Source organism: Ambystoma mexicanum, chromosome 14, assembly GCF_040938575.1.
Source record: "Ambystoma mexicanum isolate Mex_15411 chromosome 14, UKY_AmexF1_1, whole genome shotgun sequence".
Classification (NCBI taxonomy): Eukaryota; Metazoa; Chordata; class Amphibia; order Caudata; family Ambystomatidae; genus Ambystoma; species Ambystoma mexicanum.
Window position 1 is genome coordinate 651198402 of NC_090940.1, and position 24472 is coordinate 651222873.

Sequence of the window (24472 nt, forward strand, 5' to 3'; positions counted from 1 at the left end):
GAATGAAGTCAGTAGTGGGAGGAGGGCACACTGATATATGGGTGATGAGGAATGAAGTCAGTAGTGGGAGGAGGGCACACTGATATATGGGTGATGAGGAATGAAGTCAGTAGTGGGAGGAGGGCACACTGATATATGGGTGATGAGGAATGAAGTCAGTAGTGGGAGGAGGGGACATTGATATATGGGTGGTGAGGAATGAAGTCAGTAGTGGGAGGAGGGCACACTGATATATGGGTAATGAGGAATGAAGTCAGTAGTGGGAGGAGGGCACACTGATATATGGGTAATGAGGAATGAAGTCAGTAGTGGGAGGAGGGGACATTGATATATGGGTGATGAGGAATGAAGTCAGTAGTGGGAGGAGGGGACATTGATATATGGGTGGTGAGGAATGAAGTCAGTAGTGGGAGGAGGGCACACTGATATATGGGTGATGAGGAATGAAGTCAGTAGTGGGAGGAGGGGCCACTGATATATGGGTGATGAGGAATGAAGTCAGTAGTGGGAGGAGGGGCCACTGATATATGGGTGGTGAGGAATGAAGTCAGTAGTGGGAGGAGGGGACAGGAATAAAGTCAGTAGTGGGAGGAGGGGCCACTGATATATGGGTGGTGAGGAATGAAGTCAGTAGTGGGAGGAGGGACCACTGATATATGGGTGGTGAGGAATGAAGTCAGTAGTGGGAGGAGGGGCCACTGATATATGGGTGGTGAGGAATGAAGTCAGTAGTGGGAGGAGGGGCCACTGATATATGGGTGATGAGGAATGAAGTCAGTAGTGGGAGGAGGGCACACTGATATATGGGTAATGAGGAATGAAGTCAGTAGTGGGAGGAGGGGACACTGATATATGGGTGATGAGGAATGAAGTCAGTAGTGGGAGGAGGGCACACTGATATATGGGTGGTGAGGAATGAAGTCAGTAGTGGGAGGAGGGCACACTGATATATGGGTGATGAGGAATGAAGTCAGTAGTAGGAGGAGGGGCCACTGATATATGGGTAATGAGGAATGAAGTCAGTAGTAGGAGGAGGGGCCACTGATATATGGGTGGTGAGGAATGAAGTCAGTAGTGGGAGGAGGGGACAGGAATAAAGTCAGTAGTGGGAGGAGGGGCCACTGATATATGGGTGGTGAGGAATGAAGTCAGTAGTGGGAGGAGGGGCCACTGATATATGGGTGGTGAGGAATGAAGTCAGTAGTGGGAGGAGGGGCCACTGATATATGGGTAATGAGGAATGAAGTCAGTAGTGGGAGGAGGGCACACTGATATATGGGTGATGAGGAATGAAGTCAGTAGTAGGAGGAGGGGCCACTGATATATGGGTAATGAGGAATGAAGTCAGTAGTGGGAGGAGGGCACACTGATATATGGGTGATGAGGAATGAAGTCAGTAGTAGGAGGAGGGGCCACTGATATATGGGTAATGAGGAATGAAGTCAGTAGTGGGAGGAGGGTCCACTGATATATGGGTGATGAGGAATGAAGTCAGTAATGGGAGGAGAGGCCACTGATATATGGGTAATGAGGAATGAAGTCAGTAGTAGGAGGAGGGGCCACTGATATATGGGTAATGAGGAATGAAGTCAGTAGTGGGAGGAGGGCACACTGATATATGGGTGATGAGGAATGAAGTCAGTAGTAGGAGGAGGGGCCACTGATATATGGGTAATGAGGAATGAAGTCAGTAGTGGGAGGAGGGTCCACTGATATATGGGTGATGAGGAATGAAGTCAGTAATGGGAGGAGAGGCCACTGATATATGGGTAATGAGGAATGAAGTCAGTAGTAGGAGGAGGGGCCACTGATATATGGGTAATGAGGAATGAAGTCAGTAGTGGGAGGAGGGGACACTGATATATGGGTGATGAGGAATGAAGTCAGTAATGGGAGGAGAGGCCACTGATATATGGGTGATGAGGAATGAAGTCAGTAGTGGGAGGAGGGGACACTGATATATGGGTAATGAGGAATGAAGTCAGTAGTGGGAGGAGGGCACACTGATATATGGGTGGTGAGGAATGAAGTCAGTAGTGGGAGGAGGGGACACCGATATATGGGTGATGAGGAATGAAGTCAGTAGTGGGAGGAGGGCACACTGATATATGGGTGATGAGGAATGAAGTCAGTAGTAGGAGGAGGGGCCACTGATATATGGGTAATGAGGAATGAAGTCAGTAGTGGGAGGAGGGGACACTGATATATGGGTAATGAGGAATGAAGTCAGTAGTGGGAGGAGGGCACACTGATATATGGGTGATGAGGAATGAAGTCAGTAGTAGGAGGAGGGGCCACTGATATATGGGTAATGAGGAATGAAGTCAGTAGTGGGAGGAGGGGACACTGATATATGGGTAATGAGGAATGAAGTCAGTAGTGGGAGGAGGGTCCACTGATATATGGGTGATGAGGAATGAAGTCAGTAATGGGAGGAGAGGCCACTGATATATGGGTGATGAGGAATGAAGTCAGTAGTGGGAGGAGGGGACACTGATATATGGGTGATGAGGAATGAAGTCAGTAGTGGGAGGAGGGGCCACTGATATATGGGTGATGAGGAATGAAGTCAGTAGTGGGAGGAGGGCACACTGATATATGGGTGATGAGGAATGAAGTCAGTAGTAGGAGGAGGGGCCACTGATATATGGGTGATGAGGAATGAAGTCAGTAGTAGGAGGAGGGGACACTGATATATGGGTAATGAGGAATGAAGTCAGTAGTGGGAGGAGGGCACATTGATGTAGGGGTAATGAGGAATGAAGTCAGTAGTGGGAGGAGGGCACACTGATATATGGGTGATGAGGAATGAAGTCAGTAGTGGGAGGAGGGTCCACTGATATATGGGTGATGAGGAATGAAGTCAGTAGTGGGAGGAGGGCACACTGATATATGGGTGATGAGGAATGAAGTCAGTAGTGGGAGGAGGGCACACTGATATATGGGTAATGAGGAATGAAGTCAGTAGTGGGAGGAGGGCACACTGATATATGGGTAATGAGGAATGAAGTCAGTAGTGGGAGGAGGGCACACTGATATATGGGTGATGAGGAATGAAGTCAGTAGTGGGAGGAGGGCACACTGATATATGGGTGATGAGGAATGAAGTCAGTAGTGGGAGGAGAGGCCACTGATATATGGGTGGTGAGGAATGAAGTCAGTAGTGGGAGGAGGGGACACTGATATATCGGTGGTGAGGAATGAAGTCAGTAGTGGGAGGAGGGGACACACACGCATGAGCAGTGAGAAATCAAGTCATTAGTAGTGGGAGGAGGATGTGTGGCTATAGACACACCCTGGCCGATGCATGCATAGTCTGTGGGAGTCACTGAAGCCATTTGGAGTCCTCACACCACATTCTGAGGCTCTACTTCTGTGTTAGGCCCAACAGTGAAACAAACATTGCACTGAATCATGACAAATGACAGCAGAAGCCATCGAAAATGTGCTTGTCGGAATAAATGAACCCCCAACTAAGCGTAAATCTCTTTCTCAAATTCTGACAAAATCTTAAACAAGAGAAAATGAATGTACACATTTAACTAGAACCCACCTAACAAACCCCTCCCCACAACATGAAGGGCGCCTTGCCTATTTCCATAGGGCGATGAAAGGCGGGGAGAAGTAAATTAGCAGGTGTTCACCAACGTCAGAGTGGAATGTGAAATTGCCCCAGTTTGTCCTGGTCTATCTGTACTGCCCCAGCTCATGTCTATTTCACCCTGAAGGCCGCCTGGTTCAGTGCCCACCCTATGCAGGTTCTATGGTGAGGCCCGCCTGGGTCAGTTCCCACTATGCAGGTTCTATGGTGAGGCCCACCTGGGTCAGTTCCCACTATGCAGGTTCTATGGGGAGGCCCACCTGGTTCAGTTCACACCCTATGCAGGGTCTATTGGAGGTCCCCTGGTTCAGTGCCCACCATATGCAGGTTCTATGGTGAGGCCCACCTGGGTTAGTTCCCACTATGCAGGTTCTATGGTGAGGCCCGCCTGGTTCAGTTCCCACTATGCAGGTTCTAGGGTGAGGCCTGCCTGGTTCAGTGCCCACCCTTTGCAGGTTATATGGTGAGGCCCACCTGGTTCAGTTCCCACTATGCAGGTTCTAGGGTGAGGCCCACCTGGGTCAGTTCCCACCCTATGCAGATTCTAGGGTGAGGCCCACCTGGGTGCGGTTCCCACTATGCAGGTTCTAGGGTGAGGCCCACCTGGTTCAGTGCCCACCCTATGCAGGGTCTATTGGAGGTCTCCTGGTTTAGTTTCCACTATGCAGGTTCTATGGTGAGGCCCGCCTGGTTCAGTGCCCACCCTATGCAGGTTCTAGGGTGAGGCCCACCTGGTTCAGTGCCCACCCTATGCAGGGTCTATTGGAGGTCACCTGGTTCAGTGCCCACCCTATGCAGGTTGTAGTGCGAGGCCCACCTGGGTCAGTTCCCACCCTATGCAGGTTCTAGGGTGAGGCCCACCTGGGTCAGTTCCCACTATGCAGGTTCTAGGGTGAGGCCCACCTGGTTCAGTTCCCACCCTATGCAGGTTCTAGGGTGAGGCCCACCTGGGTCAGTTCCCACCCTATGCAGGTTCTAGGGTGAGGCCCACCTGGGTCAGTTCTCACTATGCAGGTTCTAGGGTGAGGCCCACCTGGGTCAGTTCTCACTATGCAGGTTCTAGGGTGAGGCCCACCTGGTTCAGTGCCCATCCTATGCAGGGTCTATTGGAGGTCACCTGGTTCAGTTTCCACTATGCAGGTACTATGGTGAGGCCCGCCTGGTTCAGTGCCCACCCTATGCAGGTTCTAGGGTGAGGCCCACCTGGTGCAGTGCCCACCCTATGCAGGTTCTATGGTGAGGCCCGCCTGGGTCAGTGCCCACCCTATGCAGGTTCTCTGGTGAGGCCCACCTGGGTCAGTTCCCACTATGCAGGTTGTATGGTGAGGCCCGCCTGGGTCAGTGCCCACCCTATGCAGGTTCTATTGGAGGTCTCCAGGTTCAGTGCCCACCCTATGCAGGTTCCTTTGGAGGTCCCCAGGTTCAGTGCCCACCCTATGAAGGTTCTATTGGAGGTCCCCTGCTTCAGTGCCCACCCTATGCAGGTTCTATTGGAGGTCCCCTGGTTCAGTGCCCACCCTATGCAGGTTCCTTTGGAGGTCCCCAGGTTCAGTGCCCACCCTATGCAGGTTCTATTGGAGGTCCCCTGGTTCATGTGCCCACCCTATGCAGGTTCTATGGTGAGGCCTGCCTGGTTCAGTGCCCACCCTATGCAGGTTCGATTGGAGGTCCCCTGCTTCAGTGCCCACCCTATGCAGGTTCTATTGGAGGTCCCCTGGTTCAGTGCCCACCCTATGCAGGTTCCTTTGGAGGTCCCCAGGTTCAGTGCCCACCCTATGCAGGTTCTATTGGAGGTCCCCTGGTTCATGTGCCCACCCTATGCAGGTTCTCTGGTGAGGCCCGCCTGGTTCAGTGCCCACCCTATGCAGGTTCGATTGGAGGTCCCCTGCTTCAGTGCCCACCCTATGCAGGTTCCTTTGGAGGTCCCCAGGTCCAGTGCCCACCCTATGCAGGTTCCTTTGGAGGTCCCCAGGTCCAGTGCCCACCCTATGCAGGTTCTATTGGAGGTCCCCTGCTTCAGTGCCCACCCTGTGCAGGTTCCTTTGGAGGTCACCTGGCAGCAACACTGCCCAGTCTAGCTTGCATAGCTCTGTGCGCGCTTCCTGTTATTGTAAAGTACGTACTCAGGTTGCCGTTCATGACTTTGCTGTAGTCCACTTGCCCCCGCATGGCCCGGATCTTCTTCAGCTTGCTCTCCTGGGCGTCCACGCGCTCCTTCAGCTTCTGCAGCTTCTCGGACTCCGAGACCGACTGCAGCTGCCGCCGCTCCTGCTGCTTCAGGTATCGCAGGCGCTGCTCCTGTCGGGTGGAGGGGGAGGGAACCCCGTTAATGTCGGGACAGTAGTGCAATGGACGCAGCCTCCCTTAAAAGGAGCAGCCCATCTGCTGGGCCACTTTAGCGCTGTAATGCGAGTCTGGTACATGTATCTTTGCTGTAACCAGCGCCCACTTTGGTCTAAAAAGGGTTTCTTCTCTACGGCACAATCACGGACACCACCCCACCCCCTCCCCAGCGTACACACTCCGGGAAAGACTCATTCCAGCACATCCGCAACACTTCCTATCACACTCATTTCCTGTTGCTAGCAGCACGCTTCCTGGCCATGAAAAATGCCTCCCAACACTGGGCCAAGAGGAAACAAACAACAGAGCAGCAAGGGGGGGGGGCAGGGGGGAAGTGGGGGAGGGTACATGTGATAGGGCCTACAGTGGCAGCATTTCAATTAGGATAAAGCTCCAGGACATGGCAGAGCAGCAAGGGATGGGCAGGGGGAGGGTACATGTGATCAGGCCTACAGTGGCAGCATTTCAATTAGGATCAAAGCGCCAGGACATGGCAGAGCAGCAAGGGATGGACGGGGGGAGGGTACATGTGATCAGGACCACAGTGGCAGCATTTCAATTAGGATCAAAGCGCCAGGACATGGCAGAGCAGCAAGGGATGGACAGGGGGAGGAGGGGTACATGTGATCAGGACCACAGTGGCAGCATTTCAATTAGGATAAAGCTCCAGGACATGGCAGAGCAGCAAGGGATGGACAGGGGGAGGGTAGGGTACATGTGATCAGGACCACAGTGGCAGCATTTCAATTAGGATCAAAGCGCCAGGACATGACAGAGCAGCAAGGGATGGACAGGGGGAGGGGAGGGTACATGTGATCAGGCCTACAGTGGCAGCATTTCAATTAGGATAAAGCTCCAGGACATGGCAGAGCAGCAAGGGATGGACAGGGGGAGGGTACATGTGATCAGGCCTACAGTGGCAGCATTTCAATTAGGATCAAAGCGCCAGGACATGGCAGAGCAGCAAGGGATGGACAGGGGGAGGGTACATGTGATCAGGCCTACAGTGGCAGCATTTCAATTAGGATCAAAGCGCCAGGACATGGCAGAGCAGCAAGGGATGGACAGGGGGAGGGGAGGGTACATGTGATCAGGCCTACAGTGGCAGCATTTCAATTAGGATAAAGCTCCAGGACATGGCAGAGCAGCAAGGGATGGACAGGGGGAGGGTACATGTGATCAGGCCTACAGTGGCAGCATTTCAATTAGGATCAAAGCGCCAGGACATGGCAGAGCAGCAAGGGATGGACGGGGGGAGGGGGCGAGGGTACATGTGATCAGGCCTACAGTGGCAGCATTTCAATTAGGAACAAAGCGCCAGGACATGGCAGAGCAGCAAGGGATGGACAGGGCAAGGGTACATGCAATCGTGCCTACAGTGGCAGCATTTCAATTAGGATAAAGCGCCAGGACATGACAGCAGCAAGGGATGGGACGGGGGGTACATGTGATCAGGCCTACAGTGGCAGCATTTCAATTAGGATCAAAATCGCCAGGACATGACAGAGCAGCAAGGGATGGGCAGGAGGAGGGTACATGTGATCAGGCCTAGAGTGGCAGCATTCCAATTAGGATAAAGCTCCAAAACATGACAGCAGCAAGGGGTGGAGGGGGGGGGAGGGTACATGTGATCAGGGCTACAGTGGCAGCATTTCAATTAGGATCAAAGCGCCAGGACATGACAGAGCAGGAAGGGATGGACAGAGGGAGGGTACATGCGATTAGGCCTACAGTGGCAGTATTTCCATTAGGATCACTATGATCAAAGCGCCAGGACATTACTTTCTCTTTCAGGTCCATTCTAGTACCATTCGAGCCAGACAGTGGCAGCTTCTGCGGTGGCATTCCTCCTTGATAAAGAGTGCCAAGGAGGCCAAGTGCTGTGTAGGTTCTCGGGGGGACAACTGTACATTTCCTACTGAACATTGCAGAGGATTTTTTTAGGGTTCAAGTCACCCTTGAGGTTGTTTGCAGTTAGACACCCCTGAGCCACAGACTGCAGCAGACTGATGAGTTCCAAACAGGGCTGAAAGAACCTGCGATTGCAGAAGATAACTGAGGGTTCTACGTCTAATAGAAGTCACCTTTAAACTAACTCTGCATTTAGATCAAGACAATTATGAGCTGCTTCTTGAAATCTTTGGTGCCAAAAGGTGGGCGCGGGGCACCTCTTTGGAAATATGCCCACCCACACCTTCCAAGTGTGCCCCGATTTTGGATGGGAGGGAAATTACTCACAAAAAGACCTGGCCTGTACAGTGGGGCGTATACATTTCGACGGAAACAGTATAGTTTCTCCTATACTTTTTAGGATCTGCTTGTCCTACTTTTTGCTCTTTGCCTCGTCATTAAGGTTGGGTGGTTTGCGGCCAGCCTTAGAGACGCAGCCTACTGCAGATAATGGATCATTTTAGGAATTCCCTGTATCATGGTATTAATAATGATCTTCACTGGGATCTGGGGGAGATCCCCAAAGCCACCCGATTCTGGACCGCTTCGCTGCATCATGAAAACACTCTCTAGAACTGAGGGGTGGATGTAAGGAGAGGGGAATCCTTGAGCTGCAACAGGCTGTACCTTGGCCACCAGGATCTGCTGCTGGTTTTCAATCTGTTGCTGCTGCCTCGTGGCCATGTCCTGTAGCTCTGCCAGGGTCAGCTCCACACGGGGGTTCCCCACCTGCACGGATGGAAAAGAATACGCCCGTTACTAGTGGCACACGTGGGAAGGTGGAGGGAAGCGCCACTACCAAGTCTGGACAATTCAACCAGATTCAATGCACTGTGGACTCGTCCCTACAGAAATGCAACCTCTACAGACACCACATAGAAAAGCGAGAACAAGCAGCCATCATCTTATTCAATACCTCGTCCAACAGGCCTTTGGATGAAAACTATTTAGCGCTCATCTTTAGATCTCTAGAATGGTTACTGAATATAGCGCTTTAGGGGATCCGGAGTCCAGCGAACCCAAGGGGGTGGCAACCCAACAAAAAGCTCCAACATTCGCTTTTAATAGCCAACTGGCCCAGTCTACTCTTCTATTCAAAAAGCAGTTTAGATCGCGTGGCTACCAACAGCACTGTGCAGGGAAAGGGAAAGGCCGCGCCCCGAGGGCTGCACAACCTTATGAGAAACACACTTCAGCAGATCTTCAGCAGTAAGTTGAAATGCATGCCCTGGGGCGGAGCCAGACCCAACATTTTGGAGGGGCGGGGGGGGCTGGATGGCAGTTTTGAAAACTGTGAGTGAGACTGGACATTAAACCTATTGCGCTACAGATTACCCCTCAACCCCCATCCTACCGCTCCCTCCCCAAGCCCATGAGGCTGAGTAGATATTACACCTTCCTTTGGCCCATTAGATCAATCTTTCACCCCAACTCCCCAGAGGCGAAGCCAGGATTCTGTACCAAGTGGGGCCTGGAGCTCGTGTAGTAGGAGGGTCCACACTAAGAAGAGCCCGCAGATGAAGGGCACATGTTCTGCCCCCAGCCAATGCACAGGAGGGGCAGAGCCTAGTGAGGGAGGGAGAACCAATCAAGGGGGGCTGTCCTCTTGAGAAACGCTTTTAAATAAAGGGCTAAAATAGTGCATTTTACAGTACACTTTCTCTGATAAATTAGGTAAAACGCCCGTTTTCAATCGGTTTTGCAGGTTAGACATGAAAAGTATGTTAGATGCCAAGCCACAAACAATGCACAAGAGCATTTTCAAGCACATTTTCATAATGCCTTTGCCCACTTTATGCCAGGACTCTGCAAGTGTAAAACGGCATTTTCATATCGATTGGGCTCACACATGTCCATTCTGGTGCACCTATATATGCCATAGGAAAACACTCATGTTTGCTTTGCCCACAATGGCAGTCAGGATACTATAACACAGCATGTTTATGCTGCTCTGCCAATGCATGCCAGTAGCCCCATGTAAGAGCATACTCCTGTGGGCTTTGCCCATAATGCCAGTCAGGATACTATAACACAGCATGTTTATGCTGCTCTGCCAATGCATGCCAGTAGCCCCATGTAAGAGCATACTCCTGTGGGCTTTGCCCATAATGCCAGTCAGGATACTATAACACAGCACGTTTATGCTGCTCTGCCAATGCATGCCAGTAGCCCCATGTAAGAACATACTCCTGTGGGCTTTGCCCATAATGCCAGTCAGGATAGTATAACACAGCATGTTTATGCTGCTCTGCCAATGCATGCCAGTAGCCCCATGTAAGAACATACTCCTGTGGGCTTTGCCCATAATGCCAGTCAGGATACTATAACACAGCATGTTTATGCTGCTCTGCCAATGCATGCCAGTAGCCCCATGTAAGAACATACTCCTGTGGGCTTTGCCCATAATGCCAGTCAGGATACTATAACACAGCATGTTTATGCTGCTCTGCCAATGCATGCCAGTAGCCCCATGTAAGAGCATACTCCTGTGGGCTTTGCCCATAATGCCAGTCAGGATAGTATAACAGCATGTTTATGCTGCTCTGCCAATGCATGCCAGTAGCCCCATGTAAGAACATACTCCTGTGGGCTTTGCCCATAATGCCAGTCAGGATACTATAACACAGCATGTTTGTGCTGCTCTGCCAATGCATGCCAGTAGCCCCATGTAAGAACATACTCCTGTGGGCTTTGCCCATAATGCCAGTCAGGATACTATAACACAGCATGTTTATGCTGCTCTGCCAATGCATGCCAGTAGCCCCATGTAAGAACATACTCCTGTGGGCTTTGCCCATAATGCCAGTCAGGATACTATAACACAGCATGTTTATGCTGCTCTGCCAATGCATGCCAGTAGCCCCATGTAAGAGCATACTCCTGTGGGCTTTGCCCATAATGCCAGTCAGGATAGTATAACAGCATGTTTATGCTGCTCTGCCAATGCATGCCAGTAGCCCCATGTAAGAACATACTCCTGTGGGCTTTGCCCATAATGCCAGTCAGGATACTATAACACAGCATGTTTGTGCTGCTCTGCCAATGCATGCCAGTAGCCCCATGTAAGAACATACTCCTGCGGGCTTTGCCTTAATGCCAGGGAAAAGAAGCCACGCCACAGGAAGAAAAGATATCCTTGCTGGCTACACAAATCCCCCACCCCAATGTAAGAATACTTATGTTGCCTTTGGCCTTAACACGAGAGATAAACTGCAATGCCACAGAAAGAAAACATGCTCTTGCTGGCTAGCCGGTAAAATAGCTCAGCGGGCTGAGCGCATGCTGTTGTAATCCGAGTGTGATTTGCAGGTTCAAATCCTGGCAAAGTCAACGCGGCCTTTCATACTTCAAAGTGACCTCCCTGATCTCTACCCTCCTCTATGGACCTTGTACTATTGTGTTGTTTTTGCACCTTGTTACCTCTCTCTTACTCTGTACTGTGTTTTCCTGCTCTCCAAGTTGTACCAGCGCCGCGATACTTGGGCGCTGTGAATACGTGCAATAAATAAATAAGGCTCAGTATATGGGTGCAACCTTCGGTTGGGTGATAGATTTTATGTTAATATATTCTTTCTACAGCGCTTTGGCGAAAGCGTTACATAAATAACATATTATCATTAAACAAATCCCCCCATTTAAGAACACTTACGTTGCACTCATCAGGTTGTATTCCCCCCCATGTAAGAATATTTATGTTGCCTTTGACCTTAACACCAGTTAAATAAAAAGCCAGGTCAAAATAAGGAAACATGCCCTCCCCATGTAAGAACACTCATGCTGGCTTTGCCCTTAATGGGAGTACAACATTCCATGCCACAGTAATACCCCACCAGGCCAGCCCCACTGTAGTATTTCTCCTTCCCCATCCAACCCCACCAGGCCAGCCCCACTGTAGTATCCCCCACCGCATCCAACCCCACCAGGCGAGCCCCACTGTAGTATTTCTCCTTCCCCATCCAACCCCACCAGGCCAGCCCCACTGTAGTATCCCCCACCGCATCCAACCCCACCAGGCGAGCCCACTGTAGTATCCCCCCCTCCCCATCCAACCCCACCAGGCCAGCCCCACTGTAGTATCCCCCCACCCCATCCAACCCCACCAGGCCAGCCCCACTGTAGTATCCCCCCTCCCCATCCAACCCCATCAGGCCAGCCCCACTGTAGTATCCCCCACCGCATCCAACCCCACCAGGCCAGCCCCACTGTAGTATCCCCCCTCCCCATCCAACCCCACCAGGCCAGCCCCACTGTAGTATCCCCCCCCTCCCCATCCAACCCCACCAGGCCAGCCCCACTGTAGTATCCCCCCCCTCCCCATCCAACCCCACCAGGCCAGCCCCACTGTAGTATCCCCCCCTCCCCATCCAACCCCACCAGGCCAGCCCCACTGTAGTATCCCCCCCACCCCATCCAACCCCACTAGGCGAGCCCCACTGTAGTATCCCCCCCACCCCATCCAACCCCACCAGGCCAGCCCCACTGTAGTATCCCCCCTCCCCATCCAACCCCACCAGGCGAGCCCCACTGTAGTATTTCTCCTTCCCCATCCAACCCCACCAGGCCAGCCCCACTGTAGTATCCCCCACCGCATCCAACCCCACCAGGCGAGCCCCACTGTAGTATCCCCCCCTCCCCATCCAACCCCACCAGGCCAGCCCCACTGTAGTATCCCCCCTCCCCATCCAACCCCACCAGGCCAGCCCCACTGTAGTATCCCCCCCACCCCATCCAACCCCACCAGGCGAGCCCCACTGTAGTATCCCCCCCACCCCATCCAACCCCACCAGGCCAGCCCCACTGTAGTATCCCCCCCACCCCATCCAACCCCACCAGGCCAGCCCCACTGTAGTATCCCCCCCTCCCCATCCAACCCCACCAGGCGAGCCCCACTGTAGTATTTCTCCTTCCCCATCCAACCCCACCAGGCCAGCCCCACTGTAGTATCCCCCACCGCATCCAACCCCACCAGGCGAGCCCCACTGTAGTATCCCCCCACCCCATCCAACCCCACCAGGCCAGCCCCACTGTAGTATCCCCCCTCCCCATCCAACCCCACCAGGCCAGCCCCACTGTAGTATCCCCCCCTCCCCATCCAACCCCACCAGGCCAGCCCCACTGTAGTATCCCCCCCTCCCCATCCAACCCCACCAGGCCAGCCCCACTGTAGTATCCCCCCCTCCCCATCCAACCACACCAGGCCAGCCCCACTGTAGTATCTCCCCCACCCCATCCAACCCCACCAGGCCAGCCCCACTGTAGTATCCCCCCCTCCCCATCCAACCCCACCAGGCCAGCCCCACTGTAGTATCCCCCCACCCCATCCAACCCCACTATCACATAAAAACACCCCTCAAGTTGCCGTATCTGTGCCCAAAAATGCCGTAACACATGTCATGCTTCTGTCAACAAAATGCTCGTGCTCCAATGCCCCTCCCCAGGCCCCACACGCACCCACACACAGATATGGACCCATTCAGACACACACACCCACACAGCTGATCTGCCATTCACACGAGCACCCGGAACATTTAGGCTGTGCGCTCATTAACACACGCGCAGTCACATCCATGCACACCGGTCACACTGCATGCATTCATAGGTGTGCGCTCGCAGACACCTCCTAGCATACATACAAACATACATCCACATGCATGCATACAATCCCTGCATGCACACAAATATACTTTTTTTGTTAACGGCAATTATTGAAAGCATAGGCCATGTGAAAGTTGGGCCAGCAGTTAAGCCTGCAGTTGCAACATGGGATGGGGGGGGGTACTGATTCCCCCTGGGCAGGCTTTCATCCTCTGCCTCTACCTTCACTCCAATGCCTGTCTCTCCCCCCCCCCCTTGCTTGCTTAAGTAAATACACTGCTCTCCGAGGTGAGAGATGTGACAGGTTCTTGCAGGCTGAGCCTGGGCTGGGCGTAATAGCAGAGTGATACCTGCTGCGTAAAAGTGTGTGTAGTGGGGGGGGGGGGCGGCTTTAGCCCTCCCAAGCCCATGCCTGGCGCCGCCCCTGTGCATGCCATTCTCTGCGTGGGACTAGTTCAAAGCACAAGAAAGGGACACACCTGTAACTTGACCCGCTGCAGTCTTCGTTTCCCCCACATCTTCTATCCAGATGCGCGGCGGGATTCAAGCGCCCCCAAAGTTTGTGGTGTCAAGAGCTCCTCTGTATGCTCAGCCAGGATAGTGACACCCAGGAAAGCAGGCAGCAGCGGAGGGCAGTGCTCGCAGGCTGCTGAAGTCAGCATCTCAAGGGATAGGATCCACCCCGCTCTCCTCAGCCTCCCACATCCCTCAGCCAGGATAGTGACACCCAGGACAGCACGTATCAGAGGAGGGCGGAGGGCAGTGCTCGCAGGCTGCTGAAGTCAGCATCTCAAGGGATAGGAGCCACCTAGCTCTCCTCAGACTCACACATCCCTCAGCCAGGATAGTGACACCCAGGAAAGCACGCATCAGAGGAGGGCGGAGGGCAGTGCTCACAGGCTGCTGAAGTCAGCATCACAAGGGATAGGAGCCACCTAGCTCTCCTCAGACTCCCACATCCCTCAGCCAGGATAGTGACACCCAGGACAGAACGCATCAGAGGAGGGCGGAGGGCAATGCTCACAGGCTGCTGAAGTCAGCATCTCAAGGGATAGGAGCTACCCCGCTCTCCTCAGCCTCCCACATCCCTCAGCCAGGATAGTGACACCCAGGACAGCACGCATCAGAGGAGGGCGTAGGGCAGTGCTCGCAGGCTGCTGAAGTCAGCATCTCAAGGGATAGGACCCACCCAGCTCTCCTCAGACTCCCACATCCCTCAGCCAGGATACTGACACCCAGGAAAGCACGCAGCAGGGGAGGGCGGAGGGCAGTGCTCGCAGGCTGCTGAAGTCAGCATCTCAAGGGATAGGAGCCACCTAGCTCTCCTCAGTTCCTCAGCCAGGACAGTGACACCCAGGAAAGCAGGCAGCAGCGGAGGGCAGTGCTCGCAGGCTGCTGAAGTCAGCATCTCAAGGGATAGGATCCACCCCGCTCTCCTCAGCCTCCCACATCCCTCAGCCAGGATAGTGACACCCAGGACAGCACGCATCAGAGGAGGGCGTAGGGCAGTGCTTGCAGGCTGCTGAAGTCAGCATCACAAGGGATAGGAGCCACCTAGCTCTCCTCAGCCTCCCACATCCCTCAGCCAGGATAGTGACACCCTGGAAAGCACGCAGGAGCAGAGGGCAGACTCGCAGGCTGCTGAAGTCAGCATCTGTAGGGATAGGTCCCACCCAGCTCTCCTCAGCCTCCCACATCTCTCTGCCAGGATAGTGACACCCTGGAAAGCACGCAGGAGCAGAGGGCAGTGCTCGCAGGCTGCTGAAGTCAGCATCACAAGGGATAGGATCCACCCAGCTCTCCTCAGCCTCCCACATCCCTCAGCCAGGATAGTGACACCCAGGAGAGGAGGGCGGAGGGCAGAGGGCAGTGCTCACATGCTGCTAAAGTCGGCATCTCAAGGGATAGGAGCCACACAGCTCTCCTCAGCCTCCCCCTTACTTAAAGAAGTACACTGAATGAATACCTTTGTTTAGCTGTAGAATAGGGACGACTTCTATGGCGTCCTTTCCTAGAAGGGTCTCCACCTCTAGCAGTAGGATATGCAGGAGGTCTTGATTTTGGCATTCTGAATTGGGGTGGTCAGGCAAATTCTATGCAGTACCCGTGGCCGACCGTCTTGAATACCCACTGGTCTGTTATCCACTCCCATGCAGTAAGGAAAGATGTTATATGCCCCCCGACCAGGGTGGCATGGGAGGGGACCTGGATCCGAAGGTCATTTTTGACCAGAGGCCAGGGCGCTTCTGGGGTTGGAACCTCAACCTCTACCTTTCACACGCGGCAGTACTCTGGGTGGATAAGTGTGGAGGTATTAGACCCTTGTCCCGAATTCCAGTTGTTTTCTGCATTATACTGGTTCTGGGAAAACTATATCGCCCACGAAAGGACCTGCGGGAGCCGCTTGGTGAAGCTTTGAAGTGTGAAACTTTATCACAAAGCCACAGAAGAGTGTCTGAAAGCCGAGCATTAGTGTTAGGTATTTATGCGTGACTGTCCCGTCGGTGCGGACGGTGGAAGCGGAAAGCCGAGCACCAGTGTAAAAGTATCTATGCAATAGGCGTTTGGAAGCATACACTCTTGGGCGGTCAGCTGGCACTCATCTTCACCGTATTCACGCGTTTTGAACTTCCAGCAATGCACGGGGCACCAGTGGTTTGTCGCCCATGGCTGCTGCTGTTGTTTGTGGGAATGCACTGGGCACCAGTGGTTTGTCGCCCATGGCTGCTGCTATTTGTGGGAATGCACTGGACACTGGGCACCAGTGGTTTGTCGCCCATGGCTGCTGCTATTTGTGGATATGCACTGGACACTGGGCACCAGTGGTTTGTCACCATTGGCTGCTGCTGTTATTTGTGGGAATGCACTGGGCACCAGTGGTTTGTCGCCCATGGCTGCTGCTGTTATTTGTGGGAATGCACTGGACACTGGGCACCAGTGGTTTGTCACCATTGGCTGCTGCTGTTATTTGTGGGAATGCACGGGGCACCAGTGGTTTGTCGCCCATGGCTGCTGCTGTTATTTGTGGGAATGCACGGGGCACCAGTGGTTTGTCGCCCATGGCTGCTGCTGTTATTTGTGGGAATGCACTGGACAGTGGGCACCAGTGGTTTGTCGCCCATGGCTGCTGCTGTTATTTGTGGGAATGCACTGGACACTGGGCACCAGTGGTTTGTCGCCCATGGCTGCTGCTGTTATTTGTGGGAATGCACTGGGCACCAGTGGTTTGTCGCCCATGGCTGCTGCTGTTATTTGTGGGAATGCACTGGACACTGGGCACCAGTGGTTTGTCACCATTGGCTGCTGCTGTTATTTGTGGGAATGCACTGGACACTGGGCACCAGTGGTTTGTCGCCCATGGCTGCTGCTGTTATTTGTGGGAATGCACGGGGCACCAGTGGTATGTCGCCCATGGCTGCTGCTGTTATTTGTGGGAATGCACTGGGCACCAGTGGTTTGTCGCCCATGGCTGCTGCTGTTATTTGTGGGAATGCACTGGGCACCAGTGGTTTGTCGCCCATGGCTGCTGCTGTTATTTGTGGGAATGCACTGGGCACCAGTGGTTTGTCGCCCATGGCTGCTGCTGTTATTTGTGGGAATGCACGGGCACCAATGGTTTGTCGCCCATGGCTGCTGCTGTTATTTGTGGGAATGCACTGGGCACCAGTGGTTTGTCGCCCATGGCTGCTGCTGTTATTTGTGGGAATGCACTGGGCACCAGTGGGTTGTCGCCCATGGCTGCTGCTGTTATTTGTGGGGATGCACGGGGCACCAGTGGTTTGTCGCCCATGGCTGCTGCTGTTATTTGTGGGGATGCACTGGGCACCAGTGGTTTGTCGCCCATGGCTGCTGCTGTTATTTGTGGGAATGCACTGGGCACCAGTGGTTTGTCGCCCATGGCTGCTGCTGTTATTTGTGGGGATGCACGGGGCACCAGTGGTTTGTCGCCCATGGCTGCTGCTGTTATTTGTGGGGATGCACTGGGCACCAGTGGTTTGTCGCCCATGGCTGCTGCTGTTATTTGGGGGTTCAGATCTAGCTCCACGCGTGAGACTGGGGGCTATAGGGGTGCACTGGAACAGCGCGAGGACACCGAGCTACAGGGAGACGTGGGGGCCCTCCTCCGGGGGAGGGCCCCTTATCAGCACGAGCACTTTTTAATTACACACACTTCCTTCCCCGGTGGAAGGGGGAGGTGAAAAATGTGCTACAGCTGCAGTTTCACGGCCAGCAGAAATGGCTGGCATCCTAGCAGCCCCCGGGGGCCAGGGCACGGAGGCTGGGCCAGGGCAGGAGCCAGAAAAACGCTAGCCCTGCTGTATAAAGTGGTGCAGCTGGTCACCCCGAGGGCCGCGTGGGCCCCCACGTAGGGTCCTTCCCATGTACAGTGGGGTCGCAGTCCTCCTCAGAATACACATGACCCCCTTCCTGAGAATGGGGGCTTCCCCCACGCAAAGCAGCTCAATCACCCGGGCCTGCGTCTACAACCAATAAAAAGGGAGGAGGCTGCATTTAAACAACGCCCAGTACAATGTTGTGTTTATCCGTGCCTTGATCCCAGCACGAGGCCGTAGATTGCCCGCAATAGTCATCGCTCCCACTCGGTGCACACCACGGGAACCGCAAGAAAACAAGGTGGCTGACGGGGACTGACCGCGAGGTGACTTACCTCCGCGCCTTAATCACAATGCAAACATCCTCCCAGAGCCGAGCAGGCATCAACAACATCGCCACAAGTTCTGACTGGTGCCACGAAGCGAGAGCCTTCACTCCAGGCGCCGAGAGGTTAGCAGTCCTGCCAGCCCTGCCGCGTGGAGGGACATGCAAAGCTCTCTGCGAATGAACCCCCATTCCACCAACTCACACCTTCTGTGCCATCGGAAAGGAGAACCACTATATGCACATCAGTCCTACTCCTGCCGCCGTGGGCCAACACCGGGGCAAACGCCCAGCCCACGAGGAACCCCAGACAGGTTTCAGCTGGAAGGACTTCCTCAGTGACAGACCAAGACCCCTCCACAAAAGGGCACAAGCAGGCAACGACCCCCCCACAGAAGGGCTGAAGCAACCCCAGACATGTTTTGGGCTCAATGGCCCTCCTCAGTGACAGGCCATGTCCTCTATGCACAGGGGCACGGGCAACCCCAGACATGTTGCAGGCTCATTGGCCCTCCTCAGTGACAGGCCCTGTCCCCTCCACACAGGGGCACAAGCAACCCCAGACATGTTTTGGGCTCAATGGCCCTCCTCAGTGACAGGCCATGTCCTCTATGCACAGGGGCACGAGCAACCCCAGACATGTTTTGGGCTCATTGGACCTACTCAGTGACAGACCACAACACCTCCACAAAAGGGCATGAGAAGACCACGACCCCTCCACAGAAGGGCTGAAGCAACCCCAGACATGTTGCAGGCTCATTGGCCCTCCTCAGTGACAGGCCACGTCCTCTATGTAGAGGGGCACGAGCAACCTCAGACATGTTGCAGGCTCATTGGCCCTCCTCAGTGACAGGGCACATCCTCTAGGTACAGGGGCATGAGCAGACCAATACCCCTCCACAGAAGGGCTGAAGCAACCCCAGACATGTTGCAGGCTCATTGGCCCTCCTCAGTGACAGGCCACAACCCCTCCACAAAAGGGCACGAGCAGAAGCAACCCCAGACATGTTGCAGGCGCATTGGCCCTCCTACATAGAGGACGTGGCCTGTCACTGAGAAGGGCATGAGCAGACCAATACCCCTCCACAGAAGGGCTGAAGCAACCCCAGACATGTTGCAGGCTCATTAGACATGCTCAGTGACAGACCACGACCCCTCCACAAAGGGGCACGAGCAGACCACAACCCCTCCACAGAAGGGCTGAAGCAACCCCAGACATGTTGCGGTTCATTGGCCCTCCTCAGTGGCAGGCCACGTCCACTATGTACAGGGACACGAGCAACCCAAGACATGTTTTAGGATCGATGGCCATCCTCCATGGCAGGCCACGCCCTCTATGTACAGGGGCACGAGCAACCCCAGAAAAGTTTCAGGATCAATGGCCCTCTTCCGTGACCGGCCCTGTCCCCTCCACACAGGGGCACAAGCAACCCCAGACATGTTTTGGGCTCAATGGCCCTCCTCAGTGACAGGCCATGTCCTCTATGCACAGGGGCACGAGCAACCCCAGACATGTTGCAGGCTCATTGGACCTGCTCAGTGACAGACCACGACACCTCCACAAAAGGGCATGAGAGGACCACAACCCCTCCACAGAAGGGCTGAAGCAACCTCAGACATGTTGCAGGCTCATTGGCCCTCCTCAGTGACAGGGCACTTCCTCTAGGTACAGGGGCATGAGCAGACCAATACCCCTCCACAGAAGGGCTGAAGCAACCCCAGACATGTTGCGGCCTCATTGGCCCTCCTCAGTGACAGGCCACGTCCTCTATGTACAGGGGCACGAGCAACCCCAGACATGTTGTGGGCTCATTGGTCCGCCTCAGTGACGGGGCACGTCCTCTAGGTACAGGGGCACGAGCAGACCAAGACCCCCCCCCCCACAGAAGGGCTGAAGCAAGCCAGACATGTTGCAGGCTCATTGGACCTGCTCAGTGACAGACCACAACCCCTCCACAAAAGGGCACGAGCAGAAGCAACCCCAGACATGTTGCAGGCGCATTGGCCCTCCTACATAGAGGACGTGGCCTGTCACTGAGAAGGGCATGAGCAGACCAATACCCCTCCACAGAAGGGCTGAAGCAACCCCAGACATGTTGCAGGCTCATTAGACATGTTCAGTGACAGACAACGACGCCTCCACAAAGGGGCACGAGCAGACCACGACCCCTCCACAGAAGGGCTGAAGCAACCCCAGACATGTTGCGGTTCATTGGCCCTCCTCAGTGGCAGGCCACGTCCACTATGTACAGGGACACGAGCAACCCAAGAAAAGTTTCAGGATCAATCGCCCTCTTCCGTGACCGGCCCTGTCCCCTCCACAAAGGGGCACAAGCAACCCCAGACATGTTTTGGGCTTGATGGCCCTCCCAGCAACAGGCCACGTTGCATCTGTACAGGGCACAAGCAACCCCAGACATGTTTCGGACGCATTGCGCCTCCTCAGCGACAGGCCATGTCCCTTCTAGACAGGGGCATTACCAACCCCAGACATGTTTCTAGCTCGATGTCACTCCCAGCAACAGGTCACGACCCCTCCATACAGGGCACGAGCAACCCCAGATATGTTTCTGGCTCGATGTACCTCCCAGCAACAGGTCACGACCCCTCCATACAGGGCACGAGCAACCCCGATATGTTTCTGGCTCAATGTCCCTCCCAACAACAGGTCACGACCCCTCCATGCAGGGGCACAAGCAACCCCAGACTTCTATGGGGCATGTTGGCCCACCCCAGTGAGGGGTAGATTTAGGTGAAGAGTAAGCACACTCAGGTCTCTCTTCTGGGCCCATCAGTGACAATTACAGTGCCTCACTAAGGTAAGCAAGAAAATGCTTTCTAACGGCAACCTGGAGGGCCACGTAGCACTTTATAGACGAGCAGGAAGACTTATCACGAAAGGCGAAGTTGCAGTCTCAAGCCCCTCACTTATCAATACGGAGTAAGTAATACAGGGAAAAAAATGGAAGGCCTTCATTGCTATTAATTTCCCCAAACGAATACAAAATTGCTCATCATTTAAAAAGGAAAGTGATGCAAGCAGATTCCAATGGTTCCCCACTTCCCCACCATTGGATCTTTCACTAAAGATAGGCTCATGGAACACCAGGGCTGCCATTCACTTATTCAAGGAAGACCACCTAAACCTCAAAGTATAGGACATCTTATGTTACCAAGAAACCTGGATGCGGAACAAACCAGCATGGCATAGATTCTCCATCTTTCTGAACGCTGCTCTTAAACACGTGAGAGGTCCACCCTTCTCAAGACTTTTAACCCCAGAGGATCACTGCCCCAATCCTTTCACACAAATGCTAGTCCTCAAAATGAAAAACCGGGTGACTAGTAAGGAAACACTATGAGTCTTATTCAACCTGTATTGGAATCCTCTCAAAACACGTCACAACTTTCCTCAACACAATAACAGCCTTGATAGATGACGCCTACTGCCCATTTCCAGATCCTAACAATCATTTGCTGAGACCTACACATTAGAAAAATAGACCTTAAATGTCTTCCCATCGATAAAAACAACCTCTGTAATAGAGCTATGATGTGGCATCACAAGATCAACAATCGCAGGTTAGTCACGCTGAAAAGCCAAATTCAAGGAGACATCCCATCAAATATGATATGATAGGATAGGATAGGTTATTTATAACACGCTTAATACACAGAGGTTTCTAAGCACAGTCCCGGGGATCAAACCTGTGGTGCTCCTTGTCTTGCCTCCTAGGCGAGCATGTTGCCCCTGAGCTATCCTCCCAAGACACATGGTGCCTTTCCTCGGCACATAAACATGGTGCGGAGGAACAAAACAAGCTCACCTGTATTATTGTTATGTATCATGAAACATAAGAACAGATCGACACAATGACTACCAACCGGCCAACATCAAGAGATCATCATCTACTGAGAATTGAGTGGAAAGCAGTTCAAAAACGTCATCAACGCATTCAACTCCCGCCAATACAAGTCTCTAATGGTGGCAATAGGCTCAAAATAAAACTGAATTATGTGTATTCAATCACGGAAAAATCGCGAAATTTGACGTCAGCAGAAGACCAATAGTAGATGATCTAGGAATCTGATCAGCCTATAGTGATAGTGAAAATTCAAAAGGAAAAGCAAAAGCCTTCCGAATAAGTGTGCACACCTTGGATAAAGACCCAGTACAACACAGAAAAACCTTTAGAGCCGATATACGCCGATATAATAAACTCCTAAGCTATCATGAGATCGAGCCAAAGAGAAGGAGACAACAATATAAAAACTGGATAATAGCCACCAAAGCCCTCAGAGCACAACATGACACAGAACAAATGTTCATGCTGCATCCAAAAAATCCTGGGATTTAAGGTCCATTTTGAACAACAATACCAGTCATCAAGAAGTGGCTCTATCCAACATGGTAAGAGAAACCAGTGGCAGGCACACTTCGCTGCATCATTTGCCCTATCCATTCCTAGAGCATATTCAGCCATCCAAGCACATGACCATCCTTGGAACATTCATCTTCACAAAGACATCATATTAATGATAATTAAAGAATTAAGCTCATCCTGAGCTCCGGGCCCAAATGGAATTACTAATGCAGTCATCAAAAAGTCCCCTGAAGCCTGGACTGAACTATGCATGTGTATATTCAATAGAGTACCCATAGCCAAGGAAATCCCAGACTCATGGGCAACCGCCCTATTAATTCCAAAATTAAAAAAGGAGACAAGAAAGATCCACGGAATTACCGTCCAATTGCTTTATGAGATGGCCTGGGAAGATATTTTGGCACAGTATTCCCAAGACATCTGAATACATGGGCGCCAACATCTGGCCGGTTTGAACCAAGACAATCGGGCTTTGGTAAGGGAATTGGTACCAACCTCAATGTATTGCTCTTGACGCTGACAAAACTCAAAGCAATCAAAACCAAATCCAAAGTCGATACAGTCTTTGTAGACTTACAACAAGTTTTTGATACCGTTGACAGAGAAAAGCTTCAGAACAAGTTGTTCTTGTGTGGATGTCCGTGGAACCTACTTGAAGCGATAAGAGCTCTATATTCATCTATATCAATTCAAGTAAGTGAGACTATCTAAGGAAAGCACCCTATTCAGCAAAATAAACATTTTCAGGGGTCCGGAACAAGGATGTACACTTGCGTCAGCTTTGTTTAACATTTACATATCAGATATGAGTTCTAGCCTAAAATCTGCCAGAGCCTTTTCACCCACAATTGGCCAAGTCGAATTACAATGGATTCTGTATGCAGACTGTTGGGGAGAATTTTCATTTCTGTGCTAAGTTCCTCCCACCTTAGAGACCCCCAGCTCTTTTGCTGGACTTAGGACTTTTTAATTTTAACTCCAGAGTGAGTAGGGCCTTTTTCTCACTCCCTCCTGTTTTTTTCTGACCTGGATTTTATGTTTTCCCAGTTTTTGGTGTCTGACAAACTAGATAGGCATCTGCTTTTGTATAGTCAGGTTAAAGGCTAGGCACGGGTAAACTGTGTCCTCTTGCGCTGCGGTGATATAATGTGTTGTGCAGCTGCGTGGTGAGAGGTGTGTGGTAAACCCTTATGCCACTAAACCTACAAGTTAGGTGAGATACCCCTCGTATTTCGCGCTTGGCCAATGCAGCATCTTTAGAAAAAGTTGTCCATAAAATTGTGTCCCAGACTCTTGTGTCAAATGTTAGTCCGGTTTATTTCCATAATCAATTACAAGGTATAAATGAACACAAAATAATACATGTTACGAGACATGGCATAAAACCAAATGTGTTAGCACGAGTACGTTTTTGAATTTTTTGGGTACATTTCCACAGGAAGCAGGATTCCAGATAGAGGAAAGAAAAATGTGCATATGAAATCAGTTATTGGTCATATTTATTATATACCAAATTAGGTGTGTTCACTGTATAGAGAATTGAGTGAGAGTTGTGGCTACACTCAACCTCTTATCCTTCTGGTCTACAGGACAAGTTTGAAAGTCCCCTTTTGGGTGGACATTTTTTACTTCACTGAACTCCAGCATAATGGCATCACCTCGGATTTAAGATTGAACCTTGGGTGACTCTTTGATTTCTTTTGTGTTCATTTATACCTTGTATTTGATTATGACAATTACTCAATGTTTAATGAATATCACTATGCATCTATTATTATTTAATCTGTTGATTTGATATGAACGCACAGCCCTGAGAAAGACAGCTAGTCAAAAAAAGTCTTGGTTTTTTACTACCAGGAAATAAACCAGACTAACATTTGACCCAATAGTCTTGGACACAATTTTATGGACAACCTTTTCTAAAGATACTGTATAACTG

At 52.3% G+C, this 24472-nt stretch overlaps 1 protein-coding gene across 3 annotated transcripts in view; it reads right to left on the reverse strand.

Annotated features, from left to right (window-relative positions):
- Window positions 1-24472, reverse strand: part of PPP1R13B (protein phosphatase 1 regulatory subunit 13B) — a 452941-nt gene that overhangs the window by 246017 nt on the left and 182452 nt on the right. For 2 of the 3 annotated variants that reach the window (XM_069638181.1, XM_069638182.1), the window contains 2 exons: window positions 8522-8623; window positions 5725-5899 (listed from right to left, as the gene is read on the reverse strand). In XM_069638181.1, the coding sequence (XP_069494282.1) occupies window positions 5725-5899; window positions 8522-8623 (277 nt within the window). Of the gene's footprint in view, window positions 1-5724; window positions 5900-8521; window positions 8624-13968; window positions 14112-24472 lie in introns of those variants that run through there. The other variant, XM_069638183.1, reaches the window with a different exon arrangement.